This window comes from Balaenoptera acutorostrata, chromosome 10 (genome assembly GCF_949987535.1).
Source record: "Balaenoptera acutorostrata chromosome 10, mBalAcu1.1, whole genome shotgun sequence".
Lineage (NCBI taxonomy): Eukaryota > Metazoa > Chordata > Mammalia > Artiodactyla > Balaenopteridae > Balaenoptera > Balaenoptera acutorostrata.
Genome location: NC_080073.1, coordinates 48,588,672 through 48,605,812, shown reverse-complemented (window position 1 = coordinate 48,605,812; position 17,141 = coordinate 48,588,672). Strand labels below are relative to the sequence as shown.

The following is a 17,141-nucleotide window of genomic DNA, read 5'->3' as shown; positions in this document are numbered from 1 at the left end:
CCCGCCACCTTGAAGGACTGGAGCCCTGTCCGGGAACAGCGCTCAGAGCGCCTGCTGGCGGGACTAATTTATGACTGACGTCCACACTCACCTATTGCCTTTCTGATTCCTTCTCAAATAAGCCAATGAATGCGACAGCGGAGACGGCAACGTGCCCTCGCCGCCAGAAGTGGCTCCGCCCCCTCCACTAAGCCGCCGTTTGGTTGCCATGCTCAGTGTGGCTACCGCTTCTGCTACTTTAGGCTCTTCTCTGGCTTTCCGATGCCCTTGTTGAACTCCTTTCGAAGCATTTCTTCCCTTCCACTGTCAATTTCTTCCTCCTCGGGTTTCTTACTCGCTCGCTGCTTATCCAGCCACACTTGAAATGGCGGCTGGAGGCGGGGCCGAGGCGGGGCGTGACCGGCGCGGTGACGTCAGCGCGCTGCGTGTCGGCAGGTGGAGGGAGAAGGGAAAGTTTGGCCCGTGCGTGGGGCTGGGGTGGAGGGCGGGACAGAGGGGCTGGGCCGAGGCGAAGCTCCTGTAGCTGCTGCCACGGAGGCCGAGGCCGGGACCTGGGCCGGGCTGGGGAGTGCCGGCCGCGGAGGAGCAGGAGGCGAGGTCCGCGGGTGCTTCGAGCCCCCCACTGCTCTGCCGCGCGGCCACCCGGCGCCAGGCGCCGTCGACCCGTGGCTGTTCCAGAGGCGGTTGGTGGGGGCGCGGCGGCAGCGGTTGGGGGTGGGGAGAGGCGCGGCGAGGAGAAGAGGGAGGTCAGCGAGTTTGAGGGAGGGCCGAGTGCCGTGCAGCCGTCATGTCCGAGGACTCCAGCGCCCTTCCTTGGTCCATCAACAGGGACGATTACGAGCTGCAGGAGGTGATAGGTGAGAGCTGGCGCCGCGGAGGGGGGAGGCGCCGCGCTGGATGGCGGGTGACACGCGGGAACGAGGGGACCCGCGGGAGCTCGGAGAGCGCAGGACTCCCAGATATTCGTGGGCGCTCGAGTGGCCCGGGGGTTGGTAGGGAGCGTGGGTGAGGCTCCGGGTTTGTGCAGCGCGTGCAAGGCATGGAGGGGATTTTGAGTGGCGCGCCTGTGCGGCGCGGTGGGGTGGGGTTTGAAAGGCTCACCAGAGATTTGTGTAGTGACAGATGTTTGAACCTGAGCGACAGATGTGTCTGAGAGAGAACGAAAAGTGCAGGTGTGGGACAGGCCTTTACGAGGCGGTGCGAGAAATGGGGTATTGCAGTTGGGGGCACGGCCACCTATTCGGGGGGTGATGGGTTAGGGTGCTTTTGTTCACTCCCGCATCCGTGCGAGAAAGCACACGAAGTGCCAGGCGTTGCTGGGGTGGAGCTGGGGATTCTCTCCAGATGAAGCTGCAGGTACCGCAGTGAGCGACGTAGACACAACTTACGACTGCTTGGAATTGACTTTCTAGTCAGGGAGGTAGACAGTAAATAAGTAGGTAAATAAAAAGAATTATAGGTTTTGGCAAGTGCTAGGAAGGAAAGAAACAAGATGTTCTGATAGAGGATAACGTGGAGACCTAGTTGGGGCGATTTCAAGGAGGATGCTTTTTCTGAGACATTTACATATAAGTTGAGCACTGAAGGATGAGAGAATCCTAAGAGCCTAGGGAAATTTTTTTCCCTACTGAGGGATGAGGAAATGCAAAGGCTCCTGAGGAGGGAAAGAGCTTGGTGTGTTTTAGGACCTGAAAGAAGACTGGTAAGGTTAGAAAGGTAAGGGAGAAGCCAGATTTTAGGGATCTTCTCAGCCAAGGTAAGGATTTTGGAATTTTATTTTAAGTGTTATGGGAGGGCTTCAAGCAGAGACATGATACAATCCGATGGACCTGGCTATTGTGCATGGAATGGATTTGAAGGGGGTCTGGGAATACCAGTTGACAGAGACCAAAACTTGCACAAACATGGATTGTAATTCTCACAGAGGCACAGTGATTGGGGGAGGGTGGGGACTGGGGATGAGGGGAGTATTTGTTAGACAACAATAATCTAGTGATTTTAGAAATCAAAAGGGGGGGGTGTTTAGCTAAACAGAAGCTCAATCCAACAGACACGAGCAGACCCTTGTGTGCTGGAGGAAGGAGATTGTCTGCTTTGCTAGATCAGCATCCAGTCTTAAATTAGTTTTATGACAAAGAGTGGCTGAAAACTTCTTAGCTATCTTGGGTGGGGCGGGGGGATAGTGTTTATTGCACCGTGTAGGTGTTTAGAGAAACTTTGTCACATTTCTTTTTTTCACTTTACTTCCTGTTTCAAAACAAATCTGGGCTAAGTTTTATCTGAAACACGTAACATCTTTTTCCTTAAGCCACTTCATGGATCTGATCTTTACTACATGCTGGGTCTTTGATGTGTACTGGTTGGTTCTAAAGACAGCCAGCTAGGTCTCTGTCTTGATTGATTGCTTCTGAGTCCCTCAGAGTTTCATATTGAAAAAAGGGATTAAGTGGGAGATTCCAAAATGATGTCTAAAAAGTAAGGAAAGGGGGTCCTTGTCATTTTAGAAAAGGAATTTTGATTTTCTTTCTGGTAAGTTGTACATCTTTCTAGGGTGAAGAGGAGGGTTGTAGTTGTTCCTAATGCCCTTGCTATTAAGATGGCACAAGGCTCTAGAGCTTTAGAAATTTGTTAGTTTGGTGTCCTCAGACCAGTAAGGTGTCTGTGAGTGAGCAAAAGGGAGGCTCAGGCCTCTGGGATAGGGTTAGTCTTCATCTTACTCTCAAAGTGGTCCGTGGATAAAAAGTTAACTCCAATGTGATTTGACCACCTTATTTTTAAAAACAATTTTACTCTGAGGTATAATTTCACCCATTTTTTAGTATAAAATTCACCCATTTTTAAATATAAAGTTAAATGATTTTTGGTAAATTTATTGTGTTGTGCACCAATTAGCATAATACAGTTTTAGAATATGTTCATCACCCCAGTGAGATCCCTTGTGCCTGTTTACAGTTAATCCCTGTTCCTACCCCCAGTTTCAGGCAACTGCAAATCTACTTTCTGTCTCCACAGATTTGCCTTTTCTGGACATTTCATATAAATGGGATCGTGTAATATGCAGTCTTTTTTGTTTGGCTTCATTCATGTAGCATAATATTTTTTCATTTTTAAAAGCAATTTATATACCATAAAATCCACCTGTTTTAAGTGTACAGTACTATAGTTTTTTAGTAAATTTACAGAGTTGTTCAGTCATCACCACAATCCAATTTTAGAACATTTCCATCATTCCAGAAAGATGCCTCATGTACATTTGCAGTCACTCCCTGTTCCCACCCCCTGCTGAAGGCAACCAGAGATCTACTTTCTGTCTCTATAGATTTGTCTTTTCTGGACATTTCATATAAATATGATCATATAATATGTGATCTTTGGTGTTTGGTTTCTTTTACTTTGTGTAATGTTTTTTGAGGTTCATCCATGCTGTAGCCTGTATTAGTACATTATTCCTTTTTATTGGACACCACTTGAAGGACATTGGGTTTCTTCTGCTTTTTGCCTATTTGGAATAATGTTGCTATGAGCATTTACATCAAATCTTCATGTGACCATGTTTCATTTTTCTTGAGTGGAATTGCTGGGTCATATGGTAGATTTATGTTTAACTTTTTAAGAAATGGACAAACTTTTTCAAAGTGACTGTACCATTTTACATTCCCATCAGCCATATATGAGGGTCCCTATTTCTTTACATTTTTGCCAGCATTTGTTGTCTGTCTTTTTGATTTTAGCCATCCTAGTGGATGTGAAGTGGTATTTGATCATGGTTTTGTTTTGCATTTCTGTAATAACTAATAATGGAGAGTATCTTTTCATGTGCTTATTTATTAGCTTTTCATATCTATTCTTTGGTAAAATGTCTATTCAAATCTTCTTCCCATTTGGGTTGCCCGTTGGGTTGTTTTCTTCTCACTGAGTTATAGAGATGTGTGTGAGGGTGTGTATTCGTTCTGGATATGAGTCCTTCACCTGATATATGATTTCAAATATTTACTCTCAGTCTTTTTTTGGGGGGCGGGGGGGGGCGTGCCACACCTTGCGGGATCTTAGTTCCCCGACCAGGGATCTAACCCGCATCCCTTGTAGTGGAAGCACGGAGTCTTAACCACTGGACCACCAGGGAAGTCCTGAGAAATCTTTAGTAGCCCAACATCACAAAGATTTTTTTCCTATGTTTTCTTCTGTTATAGTTTAGCTCTTAAATTTAGTCCTCTGATATATTTTGAGTTAAGTTTTTTGTAAGGCGTGAGGTAAGGTGAACCATCTTGTTTTACAGATGAAGACACTGAGACATAGGAAGGTAAAATGACCTGTCTAAAGTCAGAGCTAGTTATGGGCAGAGCCAGTACTGGCGTCCAACTGTTGCCTGATCCAGGATCCTTATTTCTGCATCTGCATTTGATTGGTTTTTGGAAGTAACTGGAAGATGGTGGTCATAATCTCACCTTTTAAAGGAAATATCCTTACAATGAAAAAAAACTGATTGGAGCAGATATTTTGTAGATAACCTTTTTAGATATAGTTAGATTTATTCTCTTTTGTGTATCCTATTTTGTCATTTTTTTTAATGTTCTCTCTCTCATTAATAAGTTCCTGAAAGTTCCCAATGTACTTCCACTCCACTCCTTACACACTCTCTCTCACCCCGTCTTCCCAAGAGGGAGGAAAAAAAGTTTTTCCTTGAACTACAGCCTAGTACAAGTAGCAAGGCTCAATAAAGCAGTGCATGCTTATTCTAACTTTGCTTCCATGCCAAAATGTTTCGAATACAGTATTTTGTAATAAGCTGTAAGTAGTTTTCAAAATGAATCTTTGTAATTTCTTCAGATTATACTCATTTTTTTTCAGGAAACAAATGATTGAAGTCTTGGCAAAAAAGGCTTGGGGGAATCTTTTTGAATTTTCTCTTTCCAAAGGATTGTATTTTAAGGAAATGGTATAATGCTGTCTCCTTTCTCGTCAAAGCACATACAGTTATTTGAACTATATTTTTTTTTCACGTGTGCTACTTAGGACTATATTTGGGGTTAGTTTCTCGCATGGTTTTATTCTCTCTTTTTCTGGCAAAATCCTATAGAGAAAAGAAAATTCTGTTCCTAGAACATAATAAAAGCATACAAGTTGGGAATTCAAAGGACTTCCTTTTAAAGAATTGTATCATCTTAAGCATGCTTTGGCAAAGCTTTGAACTTTAAGTATGATTACTTGTAAAAGATGTAGTATTGGTCTCACTATTAATCATTTATCTTTTCAGTGTTTTTGAGCTCCTTCCTAACCCCTACTATTGCATTAGCATTTCTGACCAGGCGTTGTACTGTATTTGACATGTGTTGAAGCAACTGTAATAGTATGGGCTTTGGGGTTAGACTGACCTGGATTCAAATCCTGGCGTTAGCTCTTACTGCCTATCTGATCTGGGGCAATTTATATAACTAGTTTTAGTGTCAATTTTTTGTCTGTAAAATGGGAATAATGGTACCTATGTCCTTGGGGCTGTTGTGCAGATTAAGTGTAATTGTTTGCAGGAAGCTTTTAGCTCATATTCATTACTCCATACAATCTCTTTGTTATCTCTTTCTTTTTTTCTTCTTTTTCTGTTTCCTAATTTTTGGTACTGCCATAAAATGTGAAAATACTACATGATTTGAAATCTTGTAACACTTGTAATCTTGTAATATTTTGAATCTGTTGTAATGTTTATTGGAACATCACTGCATCTTTTTTTTTTTTTTCTTACTTCCAGATCTTATTCAGGTTTAGATGGATTTAAGGATTTATGCTGGACATGGTAGTATAGCTGTGTAAGGCCCTGCCACCTGTTGTATTGCCCACGATACAATATAGTGGCACAGTGGGAAACCAGTCTGTCAAGGGCTGTGCCATGTGGCTTTTGTTATCATGCGTTTTGGTTTTTGTTTGTTTGTTTTCTTTCTTGTTTTAAGTTTTATTTATTTTTTGGCTGCGCTGGGTCTTCATTGCTGCATGCGGGTTTTCTCTAGTTGTGGCAAGCGGGGGCTACTCTTCTTTGCAGTGCGTGGGTTTCTCATTGCAGTGGCTTCTCTTGTTGCGGAGCACGGGCTGTAGGTGCACAGGCCCAGTAGTTGTGGCTCCCGGGCTCTAGAGCGCAGGCTCAGTAGTTGTGGCTCGCGGGCTTAGTTGCTCTGCGGCATGTGGGATCTTCCTGGACCAGGGATCGAACCCATGTCCCCTGCATTGGCAGGCGGATTCTTAACCACTGTGCCACCAGGGAAGTCCTGTGTTATTATGCATTTTTAAAAGTCTCAATAAATATTTACTGTTTACCTCAGCCTAGGTTTAGAAAATTGTTCTTTAAGATCCGTTTTTCGTAAGGTGTGATTCACCTACCTTTGATACTGTGGTGAAGGCAGCCTACTAGCTTTATTCTCTACTTTCCCTCCCCTTTTAAATTTTCATTAGTTGTTCACTAGCTACACATTTGATGTCTAAAGTATTGGTTTCCAAATACAGATTCCAAGATCCCACCTCTAGCTCCTCCATAAATGTGAAAGCCGTTATGTTCTACTGATAGAGTGATGCTTAATGGTTAGTGTATTTTCTCCCCCTGATGGGAAGACTTAGCTTTGATAACATTTTCAATAAGGCCAGCATTGGGCCAACAACCTCATAGGGTTGTATCAAATAGGGATTGCATTTGGCTGCATGTAATGGAAAACAAATAATAGTGGCTTAATAAAATACTTTTTTGCTCCCTTTATATGACACGGAAACTGGAGTGGCAGCCTAGGTGCCATTAGGCACCCAGGCTCCTAGTTTTTCACTCCACTCCATTTAGCACGTGACTTGCGTTCTCATAGTTGCAAGATAGTTGTTCCACCCCTAGACTTGTGCTTGTGTTCCAGGCCAGAAGAATATGGTTAAAAGACAAAGTCACATGACAACTCAGTTGGCTCCCTTTCAAAGGGCTTTCTTTCCTGGAAGCCTTACTCAGTGATACATTTCTATTTTGTTGGACAGAACTGTGTCATTTGGCCACTTGCAAATGAAATGAAGCTTTTTATCCAAGCATGTTATTACTTAAAGCAAAATAGGTGAAAGTTCTCTTATTAAAGAAGGGAAAATTGTACGTTGGCTAGGCAACTAAAAATGTTGGCCTCGGGTTTTTAAATTTTAATTAAAATAGTTAAATAAGACACTGCAAGTAAATAATTTAACCTGACACATAGTAATCAGTTAATGTTAGCTTTAAAGAGTCAGTTGCCTACCAATTAAGAGTATGGTGTTGAAATGTCATGTAGTTCTGGTTTCTAGACCCTACTCTGCATCTTACTAATTTATGACCTAAGTCTTACCTTTGCTTGCATTGCTTTGTAAGATCAATAATACCTAACTCATGGGACTATTGTGAGAATTAGATGAAAAAAAAGAAGTGCAAGTAAAGAGAGTGCTCAGCATAGTACTTGGCGCACAGAGTAAGTGCTCAATAAATGGTAACGCTCATGATAGTAATAATGAGGTAATGCCCATGAAGACTGGGCTATTTTTGTGTTTGTTCTGCCCCAAATGAGCAAAATTTTTTTTTCTTGAAAATATATGCCACTACTTGATTCATTAATCTATTCAACAAATATTTACTGACCTCCTCTTGTGTGTCAGACACTATTTGGATGCTAGAAATACAGCAGCAAAGCAGACAGACAGAAATCCCTTGTGGTGGTGATGAAGGACAAATATAAAGTAGGGAAAGGGGTTGTGAACTGCTAGGGATAGAGGTGAGTTTTAAAGAGGTCAAGGAAAGCCTCACTGAGAAGGTGACATTTGAGGCAAGACCTGAAGGAGGTGGAGAAGTGAACATTGTGGTCATCTGTAGGCAGTTTGGTCTAAGCAGAGGGAACATCAGGAGCAGAGGTCCTGAAGAAGGAGCACACTGATATGACTAAGGAGTAACGAGGTAAGGGTGGCTGGAGCAGAGTGATTCGGAGGTTGAAGAGGCAGACCGGGTGCAGAGATCAGGAGAGTAAGGTGGTAGGCAGGGATGGGTGGTCCTGGCCATCAGATGGTATGAAGCGTGGTAAGTCATCGTGGTACTTGGCTTTTGCTTTGCGTAAGATTTTATGTTGTAAAAGGATAACCTGGGCTGCTATGTGGAGAATAGTTTTGTAAGGGTATGAGGGTAGGAGAGGTTATCCAGGAGAGAGAGGTAGTAGTGGAGGTGGTGAGAAGCAGTCAGATGCTGGTGTAGCATATTTTGAAGTTAGAGATATGCCATTGGATTGGACGTGAGAAGTATCCAAGATATTTGGCAGGAGCATCCAGAAGGATGGGGTTAATATCCGTTGAGATAGAGATCACCAGAGTGAACAGGAGAGAGAGATGATTCATTGCAAAACCATCAGGCTGCTTGAATAATTACTCAGAGCATATGGCAGTGTCTTTATTTTCATCTTTGTATGGAGAGAGAGAGTGATTTTTATGATAATGACTGTTCTTACAGCTGTTTCTGTAAAGGAGCTTTAATTTTCAGTATGATTCTGACAAGAGGGCTTATTTAGAAAAAGGTTTACGAAAGTGTAAAGTCCTGTATTTTCCATGGTTCAGGTGACAGTGCCTTAGTCATCTTTCAGAATGAAGTCTGGACTAGCTCTTTAGTCGGTGTTAAAGCCTTACTAAAAATATTTAAAATCTTTAGAATATGTATCTGTAATAGTGACGGTTGGTCAGAATTTTGGGGGAAAATATCTTCAGTTGATTTGGTTCATTTGATTTATTTTTTCCTCACAGGTAGGAATAAAATCCATATTTTTGCATACTCTTTTAAATTTCAGGATCTAGTAAAGTGGAGAGAGACTGTGAAATTTTTTTTAGTCCCCCTCATGCCTTTGGGCAGCTCCTTTTCTGTCTCAAGAGATAACATTACCCAGTTTGAAGGATTTCAGGAGAAAGCTCAGTCATGGTTTTGCACTTTAATCCATTCTGGTGTGTAATGTACACTAACACAGCAGTTAAAGAACCAGCTAGGAGAGGACAGAAGAGTGGAAGGGGGGACCTGGGGGATGGTGCATGGAGGATGCAAAACATGTAAAATAGTGAACTTCTGTTTTATTGGATTTATACCTAAATGTTTCATTTTGGGGGAGCAATTGTAAATGATATTGTGTTTTAAGATTTTGGTTTCCACTTGATTGTTGTTAGTATATAGAAATGCAGTTGGTTTTTGTGTGTTGATCTTTTATCTTGCAACCTTGCTAAACTCTTTTATTAGTTTTAGAAGCTTTTGTTATGTAGATGGTCATGACATCTGCAAACAGGGACAGTTTTATTTCTTCTTTTCCAATCTGGATGCCTTTTATTTCTTTTTCTTGCTTTATTGTGTTGTCTAGGACTTCCAGTGCTACGTTGAATAAAAGTGATAAGAATGAACATCTTTGCCTTTTTCCCAATCTTAGAGGGAAGGCAGTCTTTCACCAGTATGATGTTAGCTGTAGATTTTTTTTGTAGATGTTCTTTATGAGGTTGAAGAAGTTCCCCTCTATTCCTCTATTCTAAACTATTCCTAGTTTGCTGAGAGCTTTTTTATCATGAATGGTGTTGAATTTTTATAGAGTGTTTTTGTGTCAGTGGTATGCTCATATGATTTTTCTTCTTTAGCCTGTTGATACAGTGTATTACATTGATTATTTTTTTTTTTAATTGTACTAGCCTTGCATACCTGGAATACATACTACCTGGTTGTGGTGTATTATCTATTGCTGGATTCAATTGGCTAACATTTTGTTAAGGATTTTGCAGATAAGTGCATGAGAGGTATTGGTCTGTAGTTGTTGTTTTTTTTTTCTTGCGATGTCTTTGTTTTGTTTTGGTGTTGGTAATACTGGCTTCATGAAATGAGTTGGAAAGTGCTCCTGCTTCTTCCTTTTTTTCTAAATTGTTGAACTATGAGCTAAAGTTGTTTGTAGTATGTAGTATTCCCTTTTTTAAAAAAGATCAAGATATGTCACATAACAAAACTAACCATTTTTTTTAACATCTTTATTGGAGTATAATTGCTTTACAATGTGTTAAAAACTAACCATTTCTTAAGTGTACAGTTCCGTGGTTTTTTAGTATATTCACAGTGTTTTGCATCCATCATCATTGTCTAATTCCAGAGCATTTTCCTCACCCCAGAAAGAAATTGTACCCATTAAGCAGTAACCTCCCATTCTACTCTTCTCCCAGTCCCTGGTAACTACTCATCTGTTTTCTGTGTCTATGGATTTGCCTGTTCTATGGACATTTCATATATATGCAGTCATACAATATGTGGTCTTTTGTGATTGGTTTACTTCGCATAGTATGTTTTCAAGGTTCCTCCCTTGGCTCATGGCTCCATTATTCTGACCTCTGCTTTCATTGTCTCATCTTCTCTGACTCTGACCCTCCTTCCTCTCTTTTATAAAGAGCCTTGTAATTAAATTGGGCCCACCCAGATAATCCAGGATCATCTTTCCATCCTTAATTTAATAACATGTGCCAAGTCTTTTTGCCATTTATGGTAACATTCACAGGTCTCAAGGATTAGGATGTGATCACCTTTGAGGGGTGGGTATTATTCTACCTACCACACAGATTTTAGAGCTTTTATTATTATTCCACTTCTCCCTGAAGCTCTGTTCTTTTTTTCAGTCTGTTTTCTCTCTGCTGTTTAGATTGAGTAAAATTGTTGATCTTATCCTCAAGTTCACTGAATTTATCCTGTTATCTCTATTTTTCTATTGAGCTTCTCCAGAAGGTTTTATATTTTGGAAATTATATGTTTTAGTTGTATAATTTCCAGTTGGTGCTTTTTTTTTTTTTTTAGTAACTTCTGTTTCCTTATTGAGGCTTTTCTATTTTTTTATTTTGTTTTAAGATAATTCTTAACTGTTTGTTGAAGCACTTTTATGATGGCTGCTTTAAAATTCTTGTCAGATAATTCCAACTAGTAATTCGTTTTGGTGTTTGTATCAGTGTGATTGTCTTTTCTCATTCAAATGTGTTTTTCCTGGTTCTTGGTGTGACGATGTGATTTTCTTTTTTTAAATTGTGTGATGGACATTTAGGATATTGATGTTAGGAGACTCCTGATCCTATTTAAAATTTCTATTTTAGTAGGCAGTTACTCTACTTAGATTTAATGTGTAAGTCCTGGCCTACTTTTGTGAGCTATGTAATTCTTATGATAATTGAGTTTTCAGAGCTCTGGCAGTGCTGTTATCTTCTGCTTTATTCTTCTGGGCAGCAGGACTCCTATTTAATCTCTACAGGTGTTACCTGGGCTGACTGGTGGGTGTGGGTCTGGTTCCCCTCCCTGCACCCCCCCCCGCCCCCGCCCCCCCGTCCGCCGCCCTCCGCCCCCTCTGCTGCTGCTGTGGGCAGATTGGCTGGATGTTGCCCCAGGTGTGGGGCAGGGACCTAGTTGCCCCTTTGGTGAATCTGGCCTGCTGCTGTCTGGGTGTTGGGGGGAGACCCTGCTCATGCTGATGCTGTGGTGGGTTGGGTGGATTGTCCTGGATAGGGATTGGGAAATCTATCCTCTAGGCTGCTACTGAGCTTCCCCTTTCACAGTCCTTTGGCTAGAAAGGATTTTTCTCATTTTTCTGTTTGTCTATCCCTGTTGGTTCCAGGAAGCAGGCTGTTCTGGTGCCCACTCATGGATATGTGCGAGGTAAAGGAAAAACCCAGGGAGCTTACAGTAGTGCTTTTCCTCACACCCTGAGGGTCCTAGCCAGTCCATCTGCTGCTTTCCACCTTTCAGATTGTCTGTTTCTGATTGTCTTTATGATTGTTGAATTATTTCTAAGGTATTTAGTTGTATTTAGAGGAGAAGAGCAGGGAAATGTGAGCCTACACCATCATATTCTAGAACTTCTGGAACTCTAGCAACTTTTATTTGTGTGTGTGTGTGTGTGTGTGTGTGCGTGTGTGTGCGTGTGTGCGTGCTGATATTTATTGACAATTCTGTGAAATGGTCAAGGCTTTTGCTTTTATTGACACCCTACTTTTTAGAGTGTTTCTCTGCATTTGTTGTTGAGTGTAAGAATAAGTTAAGAATTATTCTCTTGTTTAAATTGTGTAGGAATTAAAAATGTCTTGTTTTTATCTACCCCTCTACATATTTACTCATTTATATATTTATCTTTAGGGAGTGGAGCAACAGCTGTGGTCCAAGCAGCATCTTGTGCCCCTAAAAAGGAGAAAGTGGCGATCAAACGGATAAACCTTGAGAAATGTCAAACTAGCATGGATGAACTCCTGGTATGCACTTCTCATATTTCTTGTACATTCATGTTAGAGTGGGAAATAACTTGAAGTTTTTTGTTTTTTATTTTTTAAAAAGGTTTGTGATTTCTTCATTAATAAGTAATGCTTATTGTAAAATTTATAAAATCCAGGTAAGTAGAAAAAAATTATAGTCCTCTCATTCTAAGATTGACACTTGCTATATGTGCACATTTAAACATCTTTGTATTTTCATAATAATGTAACCATATACTTGTTCTTTTCAATTAAAAATTTATCATAGAATTCTTTCTATGTCTATAGATATGAATTAATGTAGCTTTCAATATGTATGTAGTGTTCCGTTGAATATTTTATCTAACCTGTTCTCTAGTATTGGATGATTTTTGTTTCCTCTTTGTTGTTGTAAACAATGCTTGCTTACTTCTCACTTTCCTTAAAATAGTATCATGCAATTGTGATTTCTGGGTCAAATGAAATATCCTTTAAAAGGCTTTAGCCTTCTAGGAACATGGTACCAACCTGCATTCTGACCATTGTTGCAGGATGAGAGGTAGAATGACCCCCCAGCAGCATTGGCTTCTCCAAGGGCCAGGGTCAGGGAGAAGAAAGGGTATCCCAAGGATCCACAGCTGCATGAGATGTTCTGTGGCGTTAAAAGCTAACCACACAGGGATTGTTCTGTACTTTTATGCTCCATGACACCTAGAGTAGTTTTAAGTATATAGTAAGTACTCAACAAGGGAAATGAAATAGTTTTTCCAAATCATTTAATTTTTTTAAATCCTCAGTTTCTTTGGTTTAAATTGGAAATAATATCTGCTTCTGCTTTGTGTACCTCATGAGGTTTTTCTTTTTTTTTTAATAAATTTACTTATTTATTTATTTATTTATTTATTTATTTATGGCTGCGTTGGGTCTTCGTTGCTGCACATGGGCTTTCTCTAGTTGCGGTGAGCAGGAGCTACTCTTAGTTGCAGTGCGTGGGCTTCTCATTGCGGTGGCTTCTCTTGTTGCGGAGCACGGGCTCTAGGCACATGGGCTGTAGAGTGCAGGCTCAGTAGTTGTGGCACACGGGCTTAGTTGCTCTGTGGTGTGTGGGATATTCCCAGACCAGGGATCGAACCCGTGTCCCCTGCATTGGCAGGCGGATTCTTAACCACTGCGTCACCAGGGAAGTCCCTTATGAGGTTTTTCTTGAAGATTGAATGATATAGTACTTGAAAACCATAAACTGCCACACAAATATGAACTAATATTGTTGTATTGTTAAGTAATTTCTCTAAGATCATGTACAGCTGATAGTAGAAAGGACAGGAACTAAGACTGGTATGATCTGTCAGTCCTAGATTGGGTTTAATTTCTGGTGTAGTCTGTAGTGAGTATTTAGGGAATAATTGGAATAAAGAAAAAGAGATAATAGAATTATATATTGAACTTTCAGCAGATGAGACAAATGTATTTCTTCAGGAGTTGGTAATGCATAAGCAGAAGCTGAAGAGTTGGGTTGCTGGAGTGATCTAGAGCTGTCTTTGGTGAGAGAACACACACTTGGAAGGAGATGCTAATTGAAACGCTATGTGGCGAACTTGGATTTACAGATGCCAGCAATACCTTAGAGCACCATTTGGGCATTTGAACTGCAGTGATCATAAAAGAAGTCTAAATTGTAAACTAATTCTTATTGTTAAAGAAAAACAATATTTAAAAAAAAATTTTTTTTCACATCTTTATTGGAGTATAATTGCTTTACAGTGTTGTGTTTCTTTCTGCTGTACAACAAATTGAATCAGCTATACGTATACATACATCCCCATATCCCCTCCCTCTTTTTTTTTTTAATTCTTTACTCTTTTTTTTTTTAAATTTATTTATTTATTTATTTTTGGCTGTGTTGGGTCTTAGTTTCTGTGCGAGGCCTTTCTCTAGTTGGCGGCAAGCGGGGGCCACTCTTCATCGCGGTGCACGGGCCTCTCACTGTCGCGGCCTCTCTTGTTGCGGAGCACAGGCTCCAGACGCGCAGGCTCAGTAGTTGTGGCTCACGGGCCCAGTTGCTCCGCGGCATATGGGATCTTCCCAGACCAGGGCTCGAACCCGTGTCCCCTGCATTGGCAGGCAGATTCTCAACCACTGCACCACCAGGGAAGCCCTCCCCTCCCTCTTGAGCATCCCTCCCAGCCTCCCTATCCCATCCCTTTAAGTCGTCACAAAGCATCGAGTTCATCTCCCTGTGCTATGCAGCAGCTTCCCACTAGCCATCCATTTTACATTTGGTAGTGTATATATGTCAGTGCTACTCTCTCACTTCATCCCAGCTTCCCCTTCCCCCCCGTGTCCTCAAGTCCATTCTCTACGTCTGTGTCTTTATTCCTGCCCTGCCACTAGGTTCATTAGTACTGCTTTTTTAGATTCCATATACATGCGTTAGCATACGGTATTTGGAAAAACAATATTTTTAACCCATATATTAACACTGGAATTTGAAAAGCCCAATATGAATTCCTATCATTTGCCAGTTATTTTACATAATCTGAAAGGGTAGTGTAAAGATGAATGAAAGTCTTATTATTTATTACTTTATGACTAAAGAAACTGAGGCTCAAAGTTTAAATAACTTGACTACGAAGCACATATGACGATAATAACAAACATCTTTTCAGTACTAGGCACTAGTGTACTTTAACCTCATAAACATCTCTGAGATAGGTAGAAGGTCTACTTTATAGATGAGGGAAGTAAATCATGATAAGTAACAGAGTCTGGATTAAAAATCAGGTTTTTCTGACCCAAGTCTATTATTTTCTACTTCATGTAATACTAACTAAATGATTATAATCTTAGTTCAAAAGTAGAAAGAACATCTCTTCTCAAATATCATTTGACATTCTTGAAAGTAATATTTGTGTTATTACACTAGGGCCTTACTTTTAGAGGACTGCAAATTTGATATAGCTTAGTAAGAGGAAAAAAAAAACTGGTTAGACCTCCGTAAAAATTGGCCACATATTTCATTAATCTTTACGTTGCAAACGCAGTATTTATATATTCAGCAAATAAGTAAAGGTGGGGGAAAGTGATTTAAAGCAAGTTAAAAATAATTGGCTTTCTTGGTGGGTATGCAGGTAAGATTCCACTAACCCTGAAGAAATATCAGAAATATAAAGAATACCTGATTTATTTGTGGTGTTTTGTGGTGGTGTCAGGACTTGAGATCTGAGTGCCAAGGGCTCTGTATCAAAAAGATATGAAGCCCTTTCATTTATCTTAAAAAAACTATTAGCTCAACATACTAAACTTTTGATGTTGTGATTTTAAAATTTATTTTCAAAACTGTCTTTATTATAATGCAGAAAGGATGCCCTGGGTTCTCCAGAGAGTACTGATGTAAACCAATTACAGGTGTGTAGTGTGTGTGACAGTTATTAGTGAGGACGCAGTATATTGCTCCTTTCTCTTGTCAAAATGTTTTCTTGTCTGACAGCCTTTGCTAAGTGTGATCACAAAATCAGCTGTCAAATCTTACTACATTTATTTTCTCCAGAGATTTTACTCACAGACTTTTCTCTGAGAAAGGCAACTATGTAATATATTGAAATTTTTCTCTCCTCTGGTAGATGCTAGGACTAGATTCATTGAACAAACATCTGAGGGAACCATTAAGAGGCTTAAAATGTCTTTTCTTCTGCCAAGAGGCTCACAATCTAGTTGAAGAGTTAAGGCTCTTGCCTGCTGTACAAGGCAGAGTGTGACAAATGCCTAGGAAAGGTATAAGTACTGTGTTGAAATAAGAGGAAGAAGGGAGCTCCCAGTTATGAAAGTGGAGGCCTTTGTGGAGATGTTTGTGTCCTGGGCCACCTGGGCTAGGAAGACTTTGAAGAGGCAGAGATGGAGACCCTGCCGGGCAGGGGTTTAAGATCAGCAAAGAATAGCATATTATATATTAACGTTGTGAATATATATAATATTATATATTAATGTAACTGAAACAACATTTTTATAAAACAATTCTTAATTATATTATGTGGAATGCACTCTGATTTTCTATCCTATTTTTGTTTGTCTGTTTTTTTTTAATGTGATCCACTAAATTTATTTCATGATCCATATGAGTTGCATCCCATAGGTTGAAGAACACAAAGATATTGAGACTAAATTCAGGCAGTGACAGTGATAATGGAAAGGAAGACACAAATTCCCTAGACATTTTATAGATGGAAAAATTGTTAGTACTAGAATGAGCACTCCATGAGGGCAGGGACTGTTGACTCTGAATGAGTGAATGAATAAATTAACGTTACTTGGGGACTGACTGAATAGTGTGAAGTGGAGGAAAACCACCTACGTTGGAGTAATCAGAAAACCAGGGAGTAAATAGTAGAAATCAAGATGAGTGAGTTTCAAGAAGGAATGAACAGTCATCACTAACACATGGCTTCAGGTGGAGAACTGAAAATTCCAGACAAAAGATCTGGTATTAACAGACAATAAAGGACTTTCAAGAAAGCATTTTCATGAGTAGGGGTGGAATCACTTATGAGTGTTGAGGAAGCTGCTGGGAAATTTGAGTCAGAATGAATATACCACTCTTGCAGAGCACTTAATATGTATATTTTTTCTTTTTGAAAGGAAAGGGAAAAGGATAACTCCAAGGGGAATTAAGAGGAATAGAAGAGAAGAAAAGGAATATTTAAGGCCCTTTTTATCTTTAAAATTTATGGCTCTCCTGATAGCCTCCTTTTTTTTGTTGTGGTTGTTTTTTGTTTGTTTTTATTAATTTATTTTTTTAGTTCTAGTTGATTTACAGTGTTTCAGATGTACAGCAAAGTGATTGAGTTATACATACATACATATATATATATATGTATGTATATGTGTACTTTTTCAGATTCTTTTCCATTATG

At 40.2% G+C, this 17,141-nt stretch overlaps 2 protein-coding genes across 6 annotated transcripts in view; one reads left to right on the top strand and one right to left on the bottom strand.

Annotated features, from left to right (window-relative positions):
- Nucleotides 1-497, bottom strand: part of LOC103012658 (nuclear pore-associated protein 1-like) — a 34,210-nt gene extending 33,713 nt beyond the window's left edge. For all 5 annotated transcript variants that reach the window (XM_057554491.1, XM_057554488.1, XM_057554490.1 and 2 more), the window contains exon 1: nucleotides 92-497. The gene's annotated coding sequence lies outside the window, so the exon portion shown is untranslated. The remainder of the gene's footprint in view (nucleotides 1-91) is intronic.
- Nucleotide 498: 1 nt separating this feature from the next.
- OXSR1 (oxidative stress responsive kinase 1) overlaps nucleotides 499-17,141 on the top strand; it is a 98,043-nt gene continuing 81,400 nt past the window's right edge. The window contains exons 1-2 of the mRNA XM_007191468.3: nucleotides 499-857; nucleotides 12,143-12,255. Of these exons, the coding sequence (XP_007191530.1) occupies nucleotides 788-857; nucleotides 12,143-12,255 (183 nt within the window). The 5' untranslated portion in view covers nucleotides 499-787. The remainder of the gene's footprint in view (nucleotides 858-12,142; nucleotides 12,256-17,141) is intronic.